The 19,360-nt window shown below is 38.9% G+C and overlaps 1 protein-coding gene across 3 annotated transcripts in view; it reads right to left on the reverse strand.

Moving 5' to 3' along the window:
- Nucleotides 1-19,360, reverse strand: part of LOC137156180 (adhesion G protein-coupled receptor A3-like) — a 444,419-nt gene that overhangs the window by 67,437 nt on the left and 357,622 nt on the right. For all 3 annotated transcript variants that reach the window (XM_067552912.1, XM_067552913.1, XM_067552914.1), the window contains 2 exons: nt 3,235-3,442; nt 2,078-2,286 (listed from right to left, as the gene is read on the reverse strand). In XM_067552912.1, coding sequence (XP_067409013.1) covers nt 2,078-2,286; nt 3,235-3,442 — 417 coding nt within the window. The remainder of the gene's footprint in view (nt 1-2,077; nt 2,287-3,234; nt 3,443-19,360) is intronic.

The following is a 19,360-nucleotide window of genomic DNA, read 5'->3' on the forward strand; positions in this document are numbered from 1 at the left end:
AATAGATTACTATAATAATAAAATGCTTCACTATTCTGATATGAACTACAAAACACCTGGGAAACCCTTAATCTAAATCAGACTCAACAAGTCTTTCATTTTATGCCCCAAAATGCCACATTAACAAATAAGGCACTAACATTTAAAACAATTAATGCACATTATTATGCTGCTAAGGTTTTCCATTGGTTCTTCTGGAAGATCTTGGGTCATATCTGGATAACCATTACAAAGTCACTTTTTATTTCTTTTCTTAAAAGGGATTGAGAAACACAGGACAGGTGCCATATTACATTATTTAGAACTGTACCAACTACTAAGGCAAAGTAGGATGTGAAAGATTTTGTTTTGCTGATACTTTGCACAGATCAAAAAGGAGATATATATATATAGGGAAAAGAAAGCTGGATTAATGAGACAACAAAAAAACCTAAATCAAAGTAACAAATTAAATATAAAAAACCCTAGGAAATCCACCATGTTACAGTTCACCAAATGATATAAACATGGAGTAAATTTGATACAAGAGTCTAAAATAAAAATAAATTAGTCAATCTTTAAATTGGTATATGATTTTTGTAAACAAAACAAGCAAATGAGTTGCTTGTGTTTAAATGATTAGTTGCCATTTAACTACTAAGCAAATTTTAAGTATGGTAAGTTGAACTGAAACAGTTCTAGAAAGAGACAGACATTTTGGGTGTGGTACCTGCAAAGTCAACAGGTGTTTTCTTTAAAATATTTAGAAAAACACCTTCAGAACAAAAATAGGTTTCCTACTTGGAAAAACACACAAATGTCCAGAAAAAATAAGTCCATATAAGCTATAAAAAGGTGAGATATGTTTAACACCATCTGATCTTCAGCAATAGGATGTTAAATTCTGAACCATTTAGATCTGGAAGAAAAAATGATCAAATAACTCTGAGGGAAATCTGTTCTTATAAAGTAGATAATTCCGCATTTAACTACTCATTGTCACAGCCTTGTGCAATGATTGGCTGACATCTATGCTCCATCTGACAACAGCAGATTGGTATTCTCTGCACACGTCCTCTCAATTCCTGTCGTCTATGTTTGCTGTCTTTTACAAATATACACAATGCATTATTTACTCAACTATAAACCTTTCAAAAACATACACAAGCAGTACCATCCATGCAAGAATACACCAGCATTTAGGAAAAATTCAGTATTAGGCATATACAAGTGACTAATCAATTTACCATCAGTTCACAATGACCTTTTTTAATGATGCAAAAGATTGTCAACAACATGTTCTTCAGTCAGAAACCTTACATTTTTTTTGTTTGCTTTTCTTTCTTTCCTCAACCAAGAAGCCATTTATTATTGCGTATGTGTGCCTTTTGTTTTCATTAAAGTAACTTTCTGTTAAGCATGGTAGTTAACTGCAGCGTGAACTGCAAGTGTGACTGAGAACAGACCAAAGCAGGCTGATGTGTTAGCATTGCACAGAAATATTTTCCTTCATGAACTGCGATTTAGCAAAAAGAATATTATCATCAATATACAAACTAAAGCTCCCAGAACACCAACAAGGACAGAAAAGTCCTTGTTTCAAAGAGGGTGAGATATTATTCACTTCCATTTATTAAATGATTCAACAATGCGGTATGCCTGCAACTAATTAGTATGATCAACACAGTGCAAGGCAGGAACAAAAGCAGACAAGCCTTCTGAGATATATTGATGCAAAAGCACAAATGAGTATACATTTCAAAAACCTTCTCCTGTAATTTACAACCTTCACATATTGATCATTCCTTGATGGAACTTTCACTTGACAAGTTTGAATTAAATGTCATTTACAATTAGCCTAATATCTAGAGAGAGGCCTGAGATAACCATCAGGTTTATTCATTTACTAGCAGATAAATAATTTACTTTTCTTTATGGCTGTCTTGTATAAAACATCATGAGAAATGAAACCTCAGTTACTGGCAAGCGAAGATGATATATGTACATATAAGAGGAATACATCTGTGTATGCGTGTATGTGTATATATATATATATATATATATATTTACAGATATATTTGCTAAGACACATACTCACCATTAGCACTGCAAAGTTACTGAAGTGTGTACACTGAATGATGGTAATATTGCCTGCAGAGCTAATTATGTGGCACCCTTCTCCCCACCAGCCTCCATGTCCATCTAGAAGGTCAAAATCCCAAAAGGCTGCAATGGGGTCTGTACCCTGTGCAAAGTGCCTCAAACCTATAGTAAGAGGGGTGGTGACGTTTCCAAAACTGCATCCATCTGCAAAAGCAACAAACTGAATCAGAGAAATAGAGTGGAAAATCCTTTATTGCTGAATGCTGTATATTCACAGAATCTAAAATGTACTCAATTATGGAAAACCAAGCAATAGCTATATGTTCCTGTGTGTGTGAATTAAAAGCAAAGGGAATGTTCAAATAAAGAAAAGTTTACTACAGTTTAAATTAATCTGAATGACCATTCAGCCTGTTGAAGTGTCAGATTGATCTGATCATCATTTATCAAGCTGAATTTGTTGTGTAACAGTCTTAAATTAAGACTAACGTTATACTGTTCACTCATGTAACTGAAGAAAGAGCTGCCCCTTAGTATGATTAATAGCTAAGGTAATTTTGCACTTTTAAAGTTACATTAAAACATTATTTTAAGAGCAAATGGAAATGTGAATGGTATTCAGAATAAAATAAAACTAGTACAATTGCCAAGGTGAATAATTAATTAAAATAATTACTCACTGGTCTGTAAGATTAATCACATTGAGACAAAAACCTCTAGCAATACCTGTTTTAGATACTTCATATAAAAAAGCATGCTGGTGAATATTAAGTTACATTCAACAGGGCATTAACTCCCCCAATCTTAATTTTTATTTGAGTCCAGAATGTCGGTATTACAATTTTCCTTGTACAGATTAAAACAGGGTTCTTTTCTATGTCACCCGGTTTGAGATATAAGCTTCTGTCACAACAATATAAATAAATAATAAAACCAAATTTGCATTCTGTTCCTAAAATAATTACATTTCTCTTATGAACAAGTTAATTTGAATACAAGCTTTCAGATCTGAATAAATCCAAACACTTGTGTTAAAGAAACAGACAGATCTCAGCCTCTCAGCATAGTGTATATCCTGCTGCTCCATTCTCTACATAGTCATGTGAAACCACAGCTTTCAGATTCAAAGAAATAATGAATAACACTCCTCACCTATTTTAGCAAAGACAGCTGGTGTGGTAACCGTCCTACGTTTCCCATCATCTGCAAGATTTGATGAGTTTCCTGTGCTAGGAAAGAGTTTTCCATTCCGAAAGACAATAAACTGTAGCTTGCAAGTGGAGTTATCAACAGATTGCAAGGCTGAAGACAGAGAGAAGACAGACGGTGGCAAATGAACTGAAGCTACTGCTACAGCATTCTGTACAATGAGAGGAAAAAAGAAAAATTTTAAATGCAAATCACAACAGGGTTGCTTTCAGTATGTTTTAAACTCCCTTACAAGAAATGTATGCTGCCTCCCTTTTCCGACAGACTAGAAGCAACCAAAGAAGCAGGAGCAGTAACCATGGGAATAGGATTGGTACAGTGCATATTAAAAGGGAAAACGTTTTGATTGAATGTGTGAGTCTATATGGTCAAGCTCCCTGCTGCAGAGGTGAGAATGGTTCTTACCATGCCTGCTAGAGGGTCCATCAACACTGCAGATCTGATTTAAAGAGACAACCTCTACCAGGTTTTCTCCTTCATTTAAAACAGAATCAGACAAGTTACATTAAAATCTTTCTGTGAAAGCATACTTAAAGAGTACTGAAATAATTTTATTAATACAAAAATTACATCAGTGGAGAATTCTAAACAGAAAAAAAATGCAGTGTAGTAAATATATTTTATGGGTAGTATTTCATTCTTGCTTCATATAGAGAAAATTATTCATCTAACTCCATGTTTTAATAAATCTGGCATTAAAAATATATCAAAGTATCAATGTACCAGAAGAAAGCAATGTTAATCTGAAGTGAATATAAAGACGGTCAGATCATGATAATGGCTTTGAGTTGCGAATGTCTTACACACTATTGTGCGAGTAGTGACTTCACTTACAAAATGCACACACCATATATACAAAATATAAACACACCAAAATGAATGTTATGCTGATTTAACTCATCATTCATTCTTCTTTCTTCTGCACAAGAAGCAACCTTATCAGTAGGCACTTAGATACATACAAGAAAAAAATAAAAGGAGAGCAGAGGGTAAGCAAACAGGACAAGAGACTGGCCTGACTCTCAATGTGAAAAGTCTATTTATTTAAAAACAAAAAAATTGAAAAAATGTTCTGAGTTATTTACATTTCCCCAAAGGCAAAGTATAGCTTCCAGGCACATACTTTGCATAAATTATCACAAAATGTTTTTCTAACACATGTGCAGTACCTCTTTGAAAATTACAAAAAATCATCTGTGCAATTATGTAGTAGACAAACATGACATCCATATATTTATATGTGCTGGGAAGGACACATGTGGGATAGACAACATAATACTATGCAGGTGACTGAGCTGAAAGGCAACAAAGTCATAACAGATGTTTCTTGTGACATCATAGGTATGAGAGCAAAGCTTGAATGGCCTGTGATGTCATCAGAACTCTAAGATGAGTATGTATAGGCTTATTTACAATTTTCCTCTGTTGCAGTGCATATTCTGGAAGTGTAGCAAGATTTTAACAAGACTAAAGTGCTTAAAATTATACAAAAGTCCCTACACTGGATGGCATTTTCTTGCCTGGAAGATGCCATTTGTTAGATAAAGACATTACAGAAAAACAGAACGAAAACAACAGGAGAACATTTTGTAGATGTTTTTAACCTCACTATTAGATTTGAAAACAGCTAAGGAAGTAGCCATTGTTAGGATGTTGGAATTGTGACATTAGCAGTAAGTCAGCCAATCATCATGCATTCAACTTCAGATAATTTTTATACTGCAGTCACATTGATTACAAAACTGTAACATTTCTCATAGGTTATTCCCTCATGCTTCTAAAAAAGTCATATTTCACTGTTATAATATAAAGTAACTGAAAATATGAACCTCTGATGTCATCGCCTTAGCCACAAAACTGTTTTCAGCAACTAGAAGTAATGATTTTTACTAGGTCCATTCATCAAATTTCAGCAAGTCCCTATTGAGGACTTCTCTGGGGCTCCATGTGAGCATGACTGAGGTTATAATTTATTTATATTGTTCTTTTATTATTATTACTGTGTGCTGGAATCAACAAAAGCACAACATTACACAAATTATTTAGTACATAAAAAGGAGAAAGCTAGCAGCCCTTGCATAAGATTATGATAATGAGACTGACTCCTAAAAGCGCTGGGATAAATAATGAAGTACCATGACTTGACAAAAGCAGCCCTGAATAAACTGGATGAACTAGATGAAGGGGGTTTTATTTACTGAGATAGAAAACTACTAAGCCAATGTGATTCTCAAGCTCTTCCATATTGTGACTTCATGTTACAGCCAGAAAAAAAAAAGTTATGGATCCCCTCCCTTTCAACTAAGTATAAAGGAAAGGAAAGTGGTAACAATGCCGTTGGGCTTCCTCAGAATCCCCATATTGAAAAGCCATTATGTAAACCAATCAGACTTGGAATGCTGTCCATGTATTACAAATGATTTGTGGACATACCTAGAGTTAGCTGGGGAAGTATGATGCGCATAACACTACAGAATGGCAAGTCAATCAGGTAATAAAGGACAAAACTAATTACATTGTTGTATGCAATGTAGTTGTAGCCCTGTTGGTCCTGATTATTAGAAAGACAAGATGGTAATATCTTTTACTGGACCAACTTCTGTTGGTGAGATACACTCGAAAGCTTGTCTCTCTCACCAGCAGAAGTTGGTCCAATAAAAGATATTACTCACACCTTGTCTCTGTAAACTTAATTACAGACAACTGAAAAATGTTTTCTTCATCAGTAGAGCTGAGAAAATAATCTGTAACAAGACACTTCATTACTGAATTTTGTCTCTTTTTCTCTTTACAAAAATTGCCCACAAACAGATAGCAATTTTCAAAATTATAGCTATTATTTTGAAATTAACTTCCAAAAATCTCTATGAATAATTCTAGTTCTGTAGTTCATTCATGAGCAGTTCACTGTGAGCATTTGATATGTGAAATAAAGGTTGTTTTGAGTGGACATACAGGACACGTGGTATTTTTTGTTCCCTGATTGGAGATGTGTAAATCTAAAGAGCAAATACTCATGATTATGCGTTCAAAATTTGTTTTCCATGGATATTCTGCAATGTTTATTAAAACTGGCTGTTTCAGCACACATTCCTGCCAATAAACTCATCTGCTAGAATATTAATGGAACACACACACATGGAACACACACATATTCATATTGCTGTTTAAAAATATGAACAAATATTTGTAGACAATTTTTGCATCTGAACGAAGTGAGAAGACTTTTTTCAATAGCATTGCTCATATGGGGAAGGTATACTATACATTAGAATTCTCTCTCTTCTGTAACAGAGGAGGCAGCACGGTTCCATGGATAAAGCACTGATTGGAAGACTTGGCCTCTATCCTTGACTCTACCGTAAATCTTCTGTGTAATTGCAGGCAAGCCACGTCACCTCTCTGCCTCATTTTCCCCACTGGAAAATTCAGTAATGATATTCACTTTCCTTTGTAAGGTGTTTTGAGAGCTACAGCAAAGAAGCACTATAGAAGAACTAAGTTTTATTATTACTGATAATATTAATATTACATCTGGGGAGACTTTTGACTGAATGAATCAAGTGCCAATTGCTGTACTATATATAAAAGTTTTATTATGGTTGAATTGAAAACATTTCCCCGGTTACAAATTTTATTGGAGCATTATAGTATGAAACCGCACATATGTGGCACTCTACAAAATTCAACTAACAGTGTTATGAGAAGGTGCTCCACTGCTATGATAGCAAATACAGCACTGCCCTAAAAATGCCATCTGGTGTCCAGCAAGGGAACTGCAGCTTCACAAGGAAGTGTAGATTTAGCAATGATATCTGGCATTTGCACAGGGAAAGGCAGGAAAAGCTGCCAGCTTGTGCAGTTGATTTAACAATTTATGCACTCTGTGGGGTTTTGCAAAATAACCATGTAGGTAATCCAGTCATGACAGCAAGGTTGTTTGCTTTTCATGTCTCACGACTGTATTCAGGCTAGACGCACCCTTGAAAAGGAAAACACTACAGTGATTGGAAATAGTTCAACAAAATGATTTTCCACTGGAAACACTGATGGGTTGAAATCAAAAAGTTCTGTGGGAATGTGAAATTCAATGTGAAGTTCTGTGGGAATGTGAAATTCAATGAAACTCCGATGGAACTCTGCCTGCCAGGAATGTTTCAAAACCCACCTGGTTTCTTGCCAGCTCACCTGCCTGGCTCCTCAGCAGACCACTGGAGGAGCTGAGAGTCTGCAAGCCCTAGCTCATAGCTCCTTGAAATCCAGGGCTCCCAGAGTTTCTGGCTTTCTCTGCCTGCCAGGTGGACTGTCCTGGAACCAAGGCTCCCAGCCTCCTCGTCAGCCTAGAAGCCCTGTGAGCCCCAGCTCCCTGGCCTGCTTGGCTCCTTCTATGGCAGGCAGTTGGGACTCCAGGGAGCCTCAGAAACATTTAGAAAAGGTTGAAACAAAATGCCATTTTGACTTTTTCTAAATAAAATTTCAGCACTCTCATTTTGTGGAAAATTTTGACATTTCAATTTTCGTTTTATTTAAGAATTTTATTTTGGAATTTCCCACAGAATAGGAATTCCAGTTACCAGCCAACTCCAGAAAACTCTAAAAAGTTTTCATAAGAACCCAAGAGAACAACACGGAAATCAAAAATTTTGTCTGCAGTGTTGTACCTGTGCAGTTGCAAGGATATTAGAGAAACAAGATGGGCAAGGTGATATCTTTTATTGGACCAACTTCTGTTGGTGAAAGACAAGCTTTCGAACTACACAGAGCTCTTCTTCAGACACCATCCACCTACTTTGCCTATCAAAAAGTCTAACATTTGAGTGGATAACCTCATTCCATAAAGCAAATGATCCTCAGAATATTGAGAGTTACTGAATCTTGACATTTTTGCAGATCACACATGTGTGACTCTTATTAAAAATGTTTAAGGAAAAAGATAAAAGATTTAAAGTGCATTTCTTCCCCAGGCAACTTTACTCTGGCCTGGGATCCACTTTCTCATAACTTATGCTAGCATTCACAAGGAGTTTTTAAGTTTTTAGAGAAGACATCGCTTAAGGTGCCTCTGTGATATAGTGACCCCCTTCCTGGTTGTCTTCTAATTTGATGACCTTTACTACTTTAAAGAGACCTGCTTCTGTTTTCGGTATTCCTTGTCTGTCCTGCTTTAGCTAAATGGAACTGCAACGTGTAAGGAGACAATGCATCCATTATCAGAGATTGGTTATTAACATATTTACTTGGTTACCCTGTGTTGGAGTGACATCCATTGGACAATTAGATATACTGCACCAATCCAAATTCTTCTCCTAGTGTTGTCCTTGCTGTTGCCATTACTATATTGCTGTGGAAGAATAGGAGGGTCTTGTTCCACTGAAGCTGGAGTGCTCCCTCAGCTGTAGTGAGTCATGATGTAACAGAAGCTCTCCCCTTAGCCTGCATACGTCTTGTAAGGAATGCTGTTGTACATTTATTTTTCAAATATTACAATATAATATCATCAAATACTTTCTGTGAGCTTGTTAGTTGAGGTTTATATGGTGAGGAGATTGAGGCAGAGACCTGCAAGAGCCATTGTCTTCATTATGTATCTCAGAGATAAATGGATTTCATGGACACCTGTTTGAGTTGTACACACAGGCCTGGTGTACATTGATAATGTATGTCGACAGAATGTGGCTTCTGTCGACCACATAAACTATGCATCTCCACTGGCATGTCAGTTCCGCCGACCTAAATCATGGTAAAATTTGACTTACTAAAACCACCTCCGCAAGTGGTGTAACGCTGAAGTCGAATTGTATGGGTCGAATGAGCATCAGTGTAGGCAAAGTGCAACCTAAATTGATGTCATTGGCCTCCAGGAGGTATCCCATAATGCTCTGTTGTGACTGCTCTGGGCATTTGCACTTTGCTGCACTGTAGCCATGTGCACAGGAAACAGCCCCACCCCTGAAGCCATGGGAAATTTTAAATGCCCATTTCCTGTTTGGTCTGCATGGAGAGAGCTTTGTAGCTGAACTGCTCATGAAGACTGCATGACCCAAACACACTCCAGCATGGAGTTGACCTGAGATCTTGGATTTCATCAGCCTGTGGGATGAAGAGTCTGTTCTGGCTCAGCTCCAAGAAGATATCACATGGTATGGTGGAGAAGGGCCACAACAGGACGTGCAGCAGTGCTGTTAAAATCAAAGAGCTGAGGCAGGCATATCAGAAAACTAGGGAGGCAAACAGTCGTTTTGGCTCATCACCAAAGACTTGCTGCTTTTATGAGGAGTTGTATGTGATTCTTGGCGGTGACCCCATCACTGTACCACCACGCAGCATAGATACCTCCGTAGAATCCCAGTCCAGGATGAATGAGGAAGACTCTGTGGATGAGGGGAGGAGGATGAGGAGAACAGAGGGCAGGCGAGCAGGGTATCCGTTCTCCCTGAGAGCCAGGACCTGTTTATTACCCCAGAGCAGCCCAGTCAGATGCAGGACAATGTGACTGACCGAGATGCCGGGGAAGGCACATCTGGTGAGTGTGTATAGCAAATCATATTTCTGTGGTTATGGCACCAGTCCAGCTTCTTATTTCTGTGAAAAAAGGAATCTGTGTGTTTGCGGGGATGAGCTTCCTGGGTGTTGGTCCACTTAAGCAGAGGGTTACCCCCGGAACAGATTATTTATGTGCACAGGGTTGCTACGAGAATCCTCCATGGATACCTCCAGGAAACTTTCCTGTAGGTACTCTGCAATCCTTTGCAGAAGGTTTCTGGGGAGGACAGCCTTATTTCTTCTGCCACGTTAGGACACTTTTCCATGCCACTGTGCTATTAAATGAGCAGGCATCATTGCAGAACACAGCATAGCATCATAAGGGCAAGGCCTGTACCCAGATGCTTATGGCAAATCTTCCCTTTCTTCCTGTGTTACCCTCAGAAGACTGATATCACACATGGTCACCTACGGAGGATGGCACAAGTTTACAGTACTCAACCAATATAGTCACTGAGTGTTATTCCCCTGCCATGGACAGTGTCCTGGGCCCCAATAAGACAATCCCTAGCCATGACATTCTTTTCATAGGTGGTAGGGGTCCAGGAAAGGGTGCCCCTATGTTTTCTCCAGGGACACTTCATGCACACCCTCCTCCAATCCCTTTGAACCACCTCCTCCCAAACCAGTCTTTGGGATGGTAAAGGGGAGCCCAATGATCCTGGTCCTTGGTTAAGTGTGGATTGAGGAATTTAGTGCTACAGAAACTTCCCTATACTGGATGTAAGGGCCCTTACTTACCATGGCTGGAACGCCACTCCGACCAGTGCAATAAGTACAGATTGGTATGCAGGCCTGGTGTTGCCTTGTGAGTATGAAGGGAAGTTCTTTTTACATTGTAACATTGCTTTTTGTCCATGGGATCAGCTAACAATGGGAACTTTGTGCTTTGCTTGCCTTACAGTGGACAGCTTGGCCTTCACCCCAGCTTCTACTCCTGCAGAGTGCCTTTTCCAGATTAGAAGGTGAAAAAAAAACCTCGGGATGACATGTTCAACGAACTAATGAACGCCTCCGCGGCTGCTGACACAGAGCCTGGAGGATGTCATTGTCAGAAAAACTGAACATGGATATGGAAAACAGAAAATCAGCCCAGAAGCAGGAGTGTGCAACGCAAGAGGAGATGTTGCATATTATGAGGGATCAGTCTGACATACTGAGGCATCTGGTAGAACTCCAGGAAAAGCAGCGGCAGGACAGGCTCCCTCTGCAGCCCCTCCAAAATGCTCAACCAACAAGCACTTTCTTACTAGCCCCCACTCCCCCAAGTGCTCTAGGAGGAGGTTGAGCAGGGTGCAGTACGTGCTCCACTCCACGCCGGTGGAGGGAAGCAGAAAGAGGCGATGGCTCCTTTAAGAACTGGGAATGTGCATGCTTTGCTGTTTGCACAGTCACTCTTTGCTCTGGATCCCCTAACAGCCTTATGACAATGTTAAAATATCTTCCTTTCTCTCCACTGTAACAGATCACCAATAAAACTTTACTGCTTTAAAAAACATTACTCTTTATTCATTGAGAGCTCGGGGATTGTCGGTGGGGGATGAGGGGGAAGGGAATGATGGAGCAAGGGCGGGGGATGGGAAGGGAAGGCACAGCACTGACATACATACATTACTGCTGTTCATTGCAAAAATGGGTTTTCAATGCTTCCCTGAGGCGCAGTTCTCCACGGTTGGCTCTCAGCATTGCACTGGTATCTGGCTGCTCAAAATTTGCGGCCAGCCTATAAGCCTTCACGACCCAACCCAACAGGAACTTTTCCCCCCTTGTTTCACACACATTATGGAACACATAGCAGGCAGACAGAACAGTTATCCCTGAGGTTTAACCTAGTGAGCAAACTGCACCATCATGCCTTCAAGTGGCAAATGCACATTCCACCACAATTCTGCACTTGCATAGCCTATTATTGAAACGCTCCTTCTAACTGTCCAGGTGCCCAGTGTAGGGCTTCATTAGCCAGGGGAACAAGGGGTAGGCAGGATCCCCCAGGATCACTATTGGCATTTCAACGTCATCAATATTTACTTTTTGGTCAGGAAAGAAAGTGCCCACCTGCATCTTATTGAACAGACCCAAGTTCCTAAAGATGCACGCAACATGCACCTTTCCAGACCACCCCACATTGATGTCGGTGAACATCAATGCCCTTTGATCCACAAGGGCATGCAATACCATTGAGAAATATCCCTTTCAGTTTATGTACTCTGTGGCAAGGTGGTCTGGTGCTAAAATAGGGATGTGTGTGCCATCTATCGCCCTGACACAGTTTGGGAATCCCATTGCAGCAAACCTGTCCACTATGTCCTGCACGTTTCCCAAAGTCACTACCCTTCTTACCAGAAGTCTATTAATTGCCCTGCACACTTGTATCACAGCAGCTCCCATGGTGGATTTACCAACTCTGAATTGATTCCCAATTGACCGATAGCAGTCTATGATTGCTAGCTTCCACAGAGTGATGGCCACTCGCTTCTCCACTGTCACAGCAGGTCTCAAGTTAGTATTCATGCATTTCAGAGCTAGAGACAACTCTGCACAAAGTTCAATGAAAATGGCCTTTCACATACAAAAGTTCTGCAGCCACTGCTCATCATCCCACACCTTCATAACGATGCAATCCCACCAGTTAGTGCTTGTTTCCCGGGACCAGAAGCAGCGCTCCACGGATTGACGATGGTACATGACAGCCTGCAGCTAATGGGAATTGTTTTGTTCTGTGGCTTGTAGTAGAGCGGCTTTAGTAACATCGCAATTTTCCACGCTTCGGCTCCTGTCTCAGCCTTGAAAATACTGCAGGATAAGTCATGAGGTATTTGTGATGTTCACAATGATAGTGCAGAGCTGAGTGGGCTCCATGCCTCTCTGGCAATGGCATGCGCGCAGCAGAGAAGGGTTTGGAAAAATGGTGCAAAAAAAAGTTCGTCTGTTTATTTTGGACAAGAGGGGAGGAGGGAGGGTGCACATTGCATCATGGGAGGATGACAACCTTCCCAAAAGGCACTGTGGGTAGTTGCACTGTGGGATATCTATCCACGGTCTACTGCTTTGATTATCAATACAAGTGCAGCTGGTGGGGATGCAACCCCCCCAATGCAATGCACGTGGTGTGATCATGCTCCTCCAACTTCATAAGTTTGGTGGGTGAAAGTCGACTGATATTAAATTGACTTCACTCCGCAATGTAGACATACCCACAGTAGTACACAACACTATGTAAAGCACGAAGGATTCTTTCTCCAAGAATCAGGCAGCACAGACAATACTGAAGAGGTTTTTTCATGATACCAGGAAGTCTGATAAATCAGCTTCAACTTCATGGTGTTACAGTGGTCAGTTATATACCCTTTCTTATCAATTACATAGTACATTTTAAATTCTTTATCTATTCACTTACAAATACAGACATTGTCCCATCAGGAGAGAATAACAGTGATAATGGTCATTACATACATGCAGAGACACTTTTAATCACTTTACCTACATCAAGGATGCTAGGGTTACACTCGGTGGGGGCTAGGGTGGAGGAAAAAGGGGGGGGATCCTCACAGATAGGTGACAGACAGACAGAAATTCTAAAAGCAAATGTGCTGTTCTCATTGGAATTAGAATCACTAAGAGGACATCTGGCTTTCTGAGCCATCAGATGTTTCCTTGAGGATCAGGTATGCTCGTTAGCCATTTACATGAGATTCGATTTACAACTTGTTAGCTGAAAACAGTCTCAAGCCTTACAACTACAAGAAGACAAACACATATCTAAAGATGTATTTTATGATAGTATATTAAGCTAGCTGAGAAACAGCATGTACTCATATAGATAGAGGTTGTGTGACAAATAATTCAAACACCCAAAAGGAAAGATTTAAAGCGGTGCACGCAACTTTAACTTTTGTATTTCCTGACTTTTAAGTGCTTCAACTTTGCTTGACTTAAATTATTCTTCAAGTGCCGGGGAATCCACCACATCCCTAGGTAAACTGTTCCAATTATTAATTCCCCTGATTTAAAAATTTGCACTAGAATAAGAGATCAGAACAAAACTGAAACTCTGGCAAAAATGGAACAAATGTAGCCACCTCAGTCCTACAGTCTGAAAGGCAAAGAAATGTAGGAAATAGGTGCAGTGCTTCAAAACATTAAAGAATTTGATGAGCTGTCTAATGGATTGGGATGCATTAAGGATATAATACATCATATTGATACAGATCTGAGTGTGCCGCCAGAAATATATGCACCACATAAAGTTGCATTAGCAGTAAGGGAGCAAGTAAAAACTGAACTTGACTGAATGGTAGTAGCAGGTATTATTGAACAAATACAATGACTGACTGAGCTAATTGTATGGTCACTATGATAAAATCAAACTGAGGATTTATGAACAAATAGTGAATATCCAAAAGATAAAAATAAGGACCTAAAACAAAACTGCTGCTTCACAAAATTTGCTGAGGAGGTCATATCTAGACTTCAAAATAAAAGAGTATTTTCAGTTTGGGATGCATGCCAACAGTTTAGGCAGACTGACTTGATACAAAAAGTGCAAAACTCCGCACTCTGTACTCCCTATTTTGGTAGGTATTTGTTGAAGCAAATTCCCTTTGGGATTTGTCTCAGCACATGAGGTATCACATCCCAGATCTTTGTGGTTCTAGATTGGGCAGAAGTAAATGTTGATTTGCTGATTTGGGATAAAAATAATTAACAAAACAATGAGAGCCTATGTAATGTTCTGCAACATGCCAATTAAAGGAACTTTAAATCAAACAGAAGCAAATGACTTTTTGAATAGAATGTATTAGTTATAAAGAACACATACTTGGTGACAAAGTTTGACAGGACCTAAGAAAAGTAAAGCTAATTGTACAAATGGAAAGTCCCAAACAAGGAAACTTTACAGAGAGTCATGGCCAAGTCAATTTGTTCCTGATTTGTGACAGTCAAATCCTCCACTTAGAATGCTGCTTGCATATGCAGAATGGTATGGAGATGATTGGCAAGAAAAAAAGCTTATGTTCTTGTAAATTAAATGACAAATATAAAATGATTTAACCTTACAACAGGTCAGCCGGCGAGAAAAAAATAGGAACCTCCAAAATAAATATTTATTGAGTCTATAGAGATGGAATTGCTGTATATGACAGGATAATTGTGCCCTACAGACATTATGTAATAACAATACTGCACAGCATGAGGTTGAAAATACATAGTCCACATCCACCTATGCACTGAGAAATGTAAGACTGGAGTCCAAGAAGTCTCATTCTGGCCAGGCATGGATTTGCCATAAGGTATAGTGAAAGTGTGGAATCTACAGTAAGTAAATACAGAAAATAGAATGCAAAAAAACCTGAAACCACATGAAATTCCAGATCCTTTTGTATCAGTGCCAGTGCAAATGTACTTGAATTTAATTGAAAGATCATACTATATATAAAGTAATGGACAACTATTATGTATTTTTAATGAGGTATTACAAAATATACCAAGTAGCAATACTGACACAATGCAAACCAGCTTTCTCTCCATGTGATTTCAGAGTTGCTAACAAATAATGGCTCATTTCAGCATTTCTCTTTGGTATATTACCTCAAACACACCAAGTCACATCCTTTTTATGCATAGTTAAACGTTTTAGCAGAAAAGTCAGTACAAATAGCAAATAATTTTGTTTTAAAAAACATGGTCGATTCAACTGATCCATACTTAGACTACAGCAACCCCAATGCTGTATTAGAATCACCGTTTCAGAAGTGCGGAATCCACTGAAGTCCATTGAAAATACAAGTGCTTAGTAATTTTGAAAATCAGGCCACTTATTTAGTTGCCCGAATATGGATTTAGGAGTCTAACTACAGGTACCCAGTTCTCAAAATTTCCACTTTAATGCATAAAAATTAGAACTGCTACAGACATGTTTTAAACCTCAGAGTAAACAACTTTCTTTTAGTTTTTAACTCATTCCTAAGTACCATGAAGAACCAAGAGACCATCCACCCCTCCACTAAGAAGCGCAAGCTTCCAACCACCTTGAAGTATGTGATAGTCTGGCCATTCCACAAAATATCACTATTCAGTGCAAATAATCTAGCTAACTACTAGCCCATATTCAGCCAAATATTCCTGATGCAAAATCACTGAAAATGTGGTAGCAAGTAAATTCTAACAACACTAATCTTCTGCCACTGTCCTAGATTTACCATACCCATTTAGGCTAAGATTGGGACATAGCATGGAGACAGTACTGGTAGCACATCCCAGTCACTTGTCCTTTATTCATGGTAGCCATGGATATAGCACAAACTTCTGTGCTTATACTGTTGCTTCTGTCTGCAGCATTTCATGACTGATGCACATAGAAGTAAGCTCTGTTTACTCTGTGACTTGGCGGCCATGATATTTTTCATATTGAAACCTGAAAATGTATGAAACATTATGTCAACTTAATTTAATATAAAAATAAATTGCATAGGGCTACTGTACAGACTGTATTATTTACTTTCATATTTAATTTAAATACAAACTTTAATTTTAATGAACCTGCCACATAACTTTCAATCTGCCCCACCAGAGCACTCCGAAATTGGCGACCTTGCTGCAAAATTTAGGTACAGCTTGATACAGAATCTGCAGAGGCTTATATACAAGATTTTGCAGGAGTAAATGGTACATTCCAAGTGGATAGATCTCTTAAAGCCATGATAAGCAATCACTCATTATTGCTAAGATCCCAGAGATGAGATGCTTCCTGAGGACACTGGACATTCCATCTGCTCCTTGTTCTCCCACATATGGAAGATACAATGACCCACTCTGGCATTGCCACAAGATGACAAAATCAAACAGCTCATGTTGAATGGCTGTATCATATGCAGAGTGCTCCTTTATTTGGCTAGCATTCTAACAGGGAAACAGTCGAAGCACTAGCTCAGTTTCTGAAGCCCGATAATAATTATTTATTTAAAAATAAACCTGAAAATTAATCAGAATAAATGAACACAAGCTTTCCAGAAGTGTAGGATTAGGACCTTCAGAATTGTGGCTTGTTTGGGAATTTGTATCCTTCTCTTCATTATCAAAGGTGAGTATGTGTGCAATCCCATGTGTCCTGTTCTAAAAGGGGATGTTGCAAAGGAGAAGGGGGACAGTTGGGGAAACTGGGAGGACTTACACATTGCAGGAAAGGGGAGATCTGTCAATCAGAGGTATGGAAGGAGGGAGGGGCCGTTATCTAAAATGAAATATTCTTAAAAATTGAAATTTGGGACTATAAGGGGAAAAGACTGTAGTTTGGATTATTTCTTATGCTCTCAAAACTAGTTCACCTGTCCCGAACTGTAAATCCAAGATAGCCTCATTGTGCTTGTCACAATGCAGTGGCTTGCTTATTGAGTGGACCATCACACTGAGAATGCATGTCACTGATGTTCCTGGAGCTGCACTGGCAGCTTTCAAGTGGAATGGAAGGTGCTGTTTTTGACCTTTTAAGTCTTAAAATGGTTTGGGACAAAGTTACCTCTGATGACATAATATCCCTGTTATATAGTTTGTCTTTGCAGAGAGAAGCACACATGTTCTCACTGGAGCTCCCTTTCCATAATGGGAGGTAGCAGTAGGCAGCGTGTGCTCCAGAAAGTTCCATCAGGTCTGGAATTCAATTCCCCCTGGGCCTCTTGCAGCCTGTATTTGTTAACCTCTGGGAATTATACATTTTCTCCCAGAAATATTGAGTGAAGGTTGCCTGAGGTGTGGGGATGTATTTCTATTTTATAGGAAATGTTGTTTGCCACCTAAGGCATATTGGGAGTGAGGTTTTATGGTGGAATAAGGAAATTATTATTATGATATTGATGGGATTATAACGTTAATTGTTACAAGGGCACCCAAAGAATAGGATGGGCATCTGTTGAATTCTTGAATTTATTTTATTTTTTTATAAATAAAAATAAACAAACAAGTAAATTAATAAATTTCATTTGTGTAACTCTCTTGATGGCTCCTATAGCCACATTCCATAGTCTTCAGGGCTAGCATCATGGGACACAGGAGATATGAATCACAATGAGACCCAATAGCTACCCAACCAATAGCCTCTCAGCATTCACTGAATTGAATTATGGATGAGCAGTGCCAGTTTTGAACAAGGAATCATGTGAATTCCAGCTCTACTATATTACCAGACATTCTTTTTTGCACATGAACACATTTGATTTCCATTTACAACTAGTTAAACCCAGTCAATGCACATGCCTCAGAAGCTTTTAGTTTTTATTTTCCACTCGGGTTCATAGAAAAAATATTTAACATTGAGACTCAATGAAATTGTATTTGCATTTGGATAGAACACCATATTTATAAAAGGCAACAGTCAAACTTTTACTGAAGTCTTACACAATTTAGATACATCTGCTTACTGAATCTGATGTGAACAGATGCAGCCATTAGATGATGTAATAATTTCAGTGACTGAATATTACAGCTCTTTAAGCATATCAGCTAATAAGATTCTATATTTCACAGAACTATATTCACATTTTGTTTAACTAGATAACTATAAAGTTCATCAAGGAACATGAGTGGGAATGCGATGCAAAACAAAAATTCACAGAACTCTCTAACGCAGTTAGTCATTAGAATGTTGAGACTGAAAAGGACGTATAGTGTACTGAAGTATTGGTATTACATGATTTTTAGCATTCTTAATTTTTTTATGTGGATTAACAGGGTGTTGATACATGTTGTGAGATACTGATATTATTGCCCAAAGGTTACTGAGGCATTGCTACTTTTTGTTTAAGGAAGAACATAAAGGACTCATTTGATGCAGTCAATGAGAGTAATTTCAGTTATCTTTGGTTTTTCTGGAAGTGGTTTGGAGAACTTCTGTATCATAAAACCTCCACCCATCGTTCTGCCTATTTTGGTCCAATTCACATCAGTCTCCTGGATTATCTAGCACCAAAAATTACCAATGACCACAATTTCTTCCTTCTCTTAAAAGTATGGATTACCTCATCGATTTAAAAAAAAATTACATTTGATGTTGAACAATTCACACACAGTATTCCCCAAACTGCAGGGCACCACCACAGAAGGATGTGGGTTTACCACGGGTCATAAAGGCACTTCAGATCTCTGTTCATGTGATAAGAAGGAGATCTGAAAAGGGAGAAGCAGTGAGGCTGATGTTAAGTTCTGCCTCTATTCTAACAGCCATTTGCAGACCCATCCCATCTTTTACAGTGTTCCAAGAAACAGCCTTGCCACCCCCACATGATTAGGGGCTCAATCATCCCCAAAGAGGTCACATATTCTTTTTCCGGTCCTTCTCCCTCCCCCATGAACCAATACCATCTCCCTCTCCCCAAGATGGACAGATATCAGTCTCTCGTTTCTGATTTTCCAAGGGAGACAAATAGCAGTCTCTTCTCGATCTGACAGCTTCTAGAATGCAACTTGAAGGAATAAGTAATTGAGAGAATTATCCCTGGGTCAAAAGGCTTCATTAGCCTGTTAATAAAATTCA

Source organism: Emydura macquarii, unplaced genomic scaffold (genome assembly GCF_026122565.2).
Source record: "Emydura macquarii macquarii isolate MOO-44397 ecotype Brisbane River unplaced genomic scaffold, CSIRO-AGI_Emac_v2 contig_1390, whole genome shotgun sequence".
Lineage (NCBI taxonomy): Eukaryota > Metazoa > Chordata > Testudines > Chelidae > Emydura > Emydura macquarii.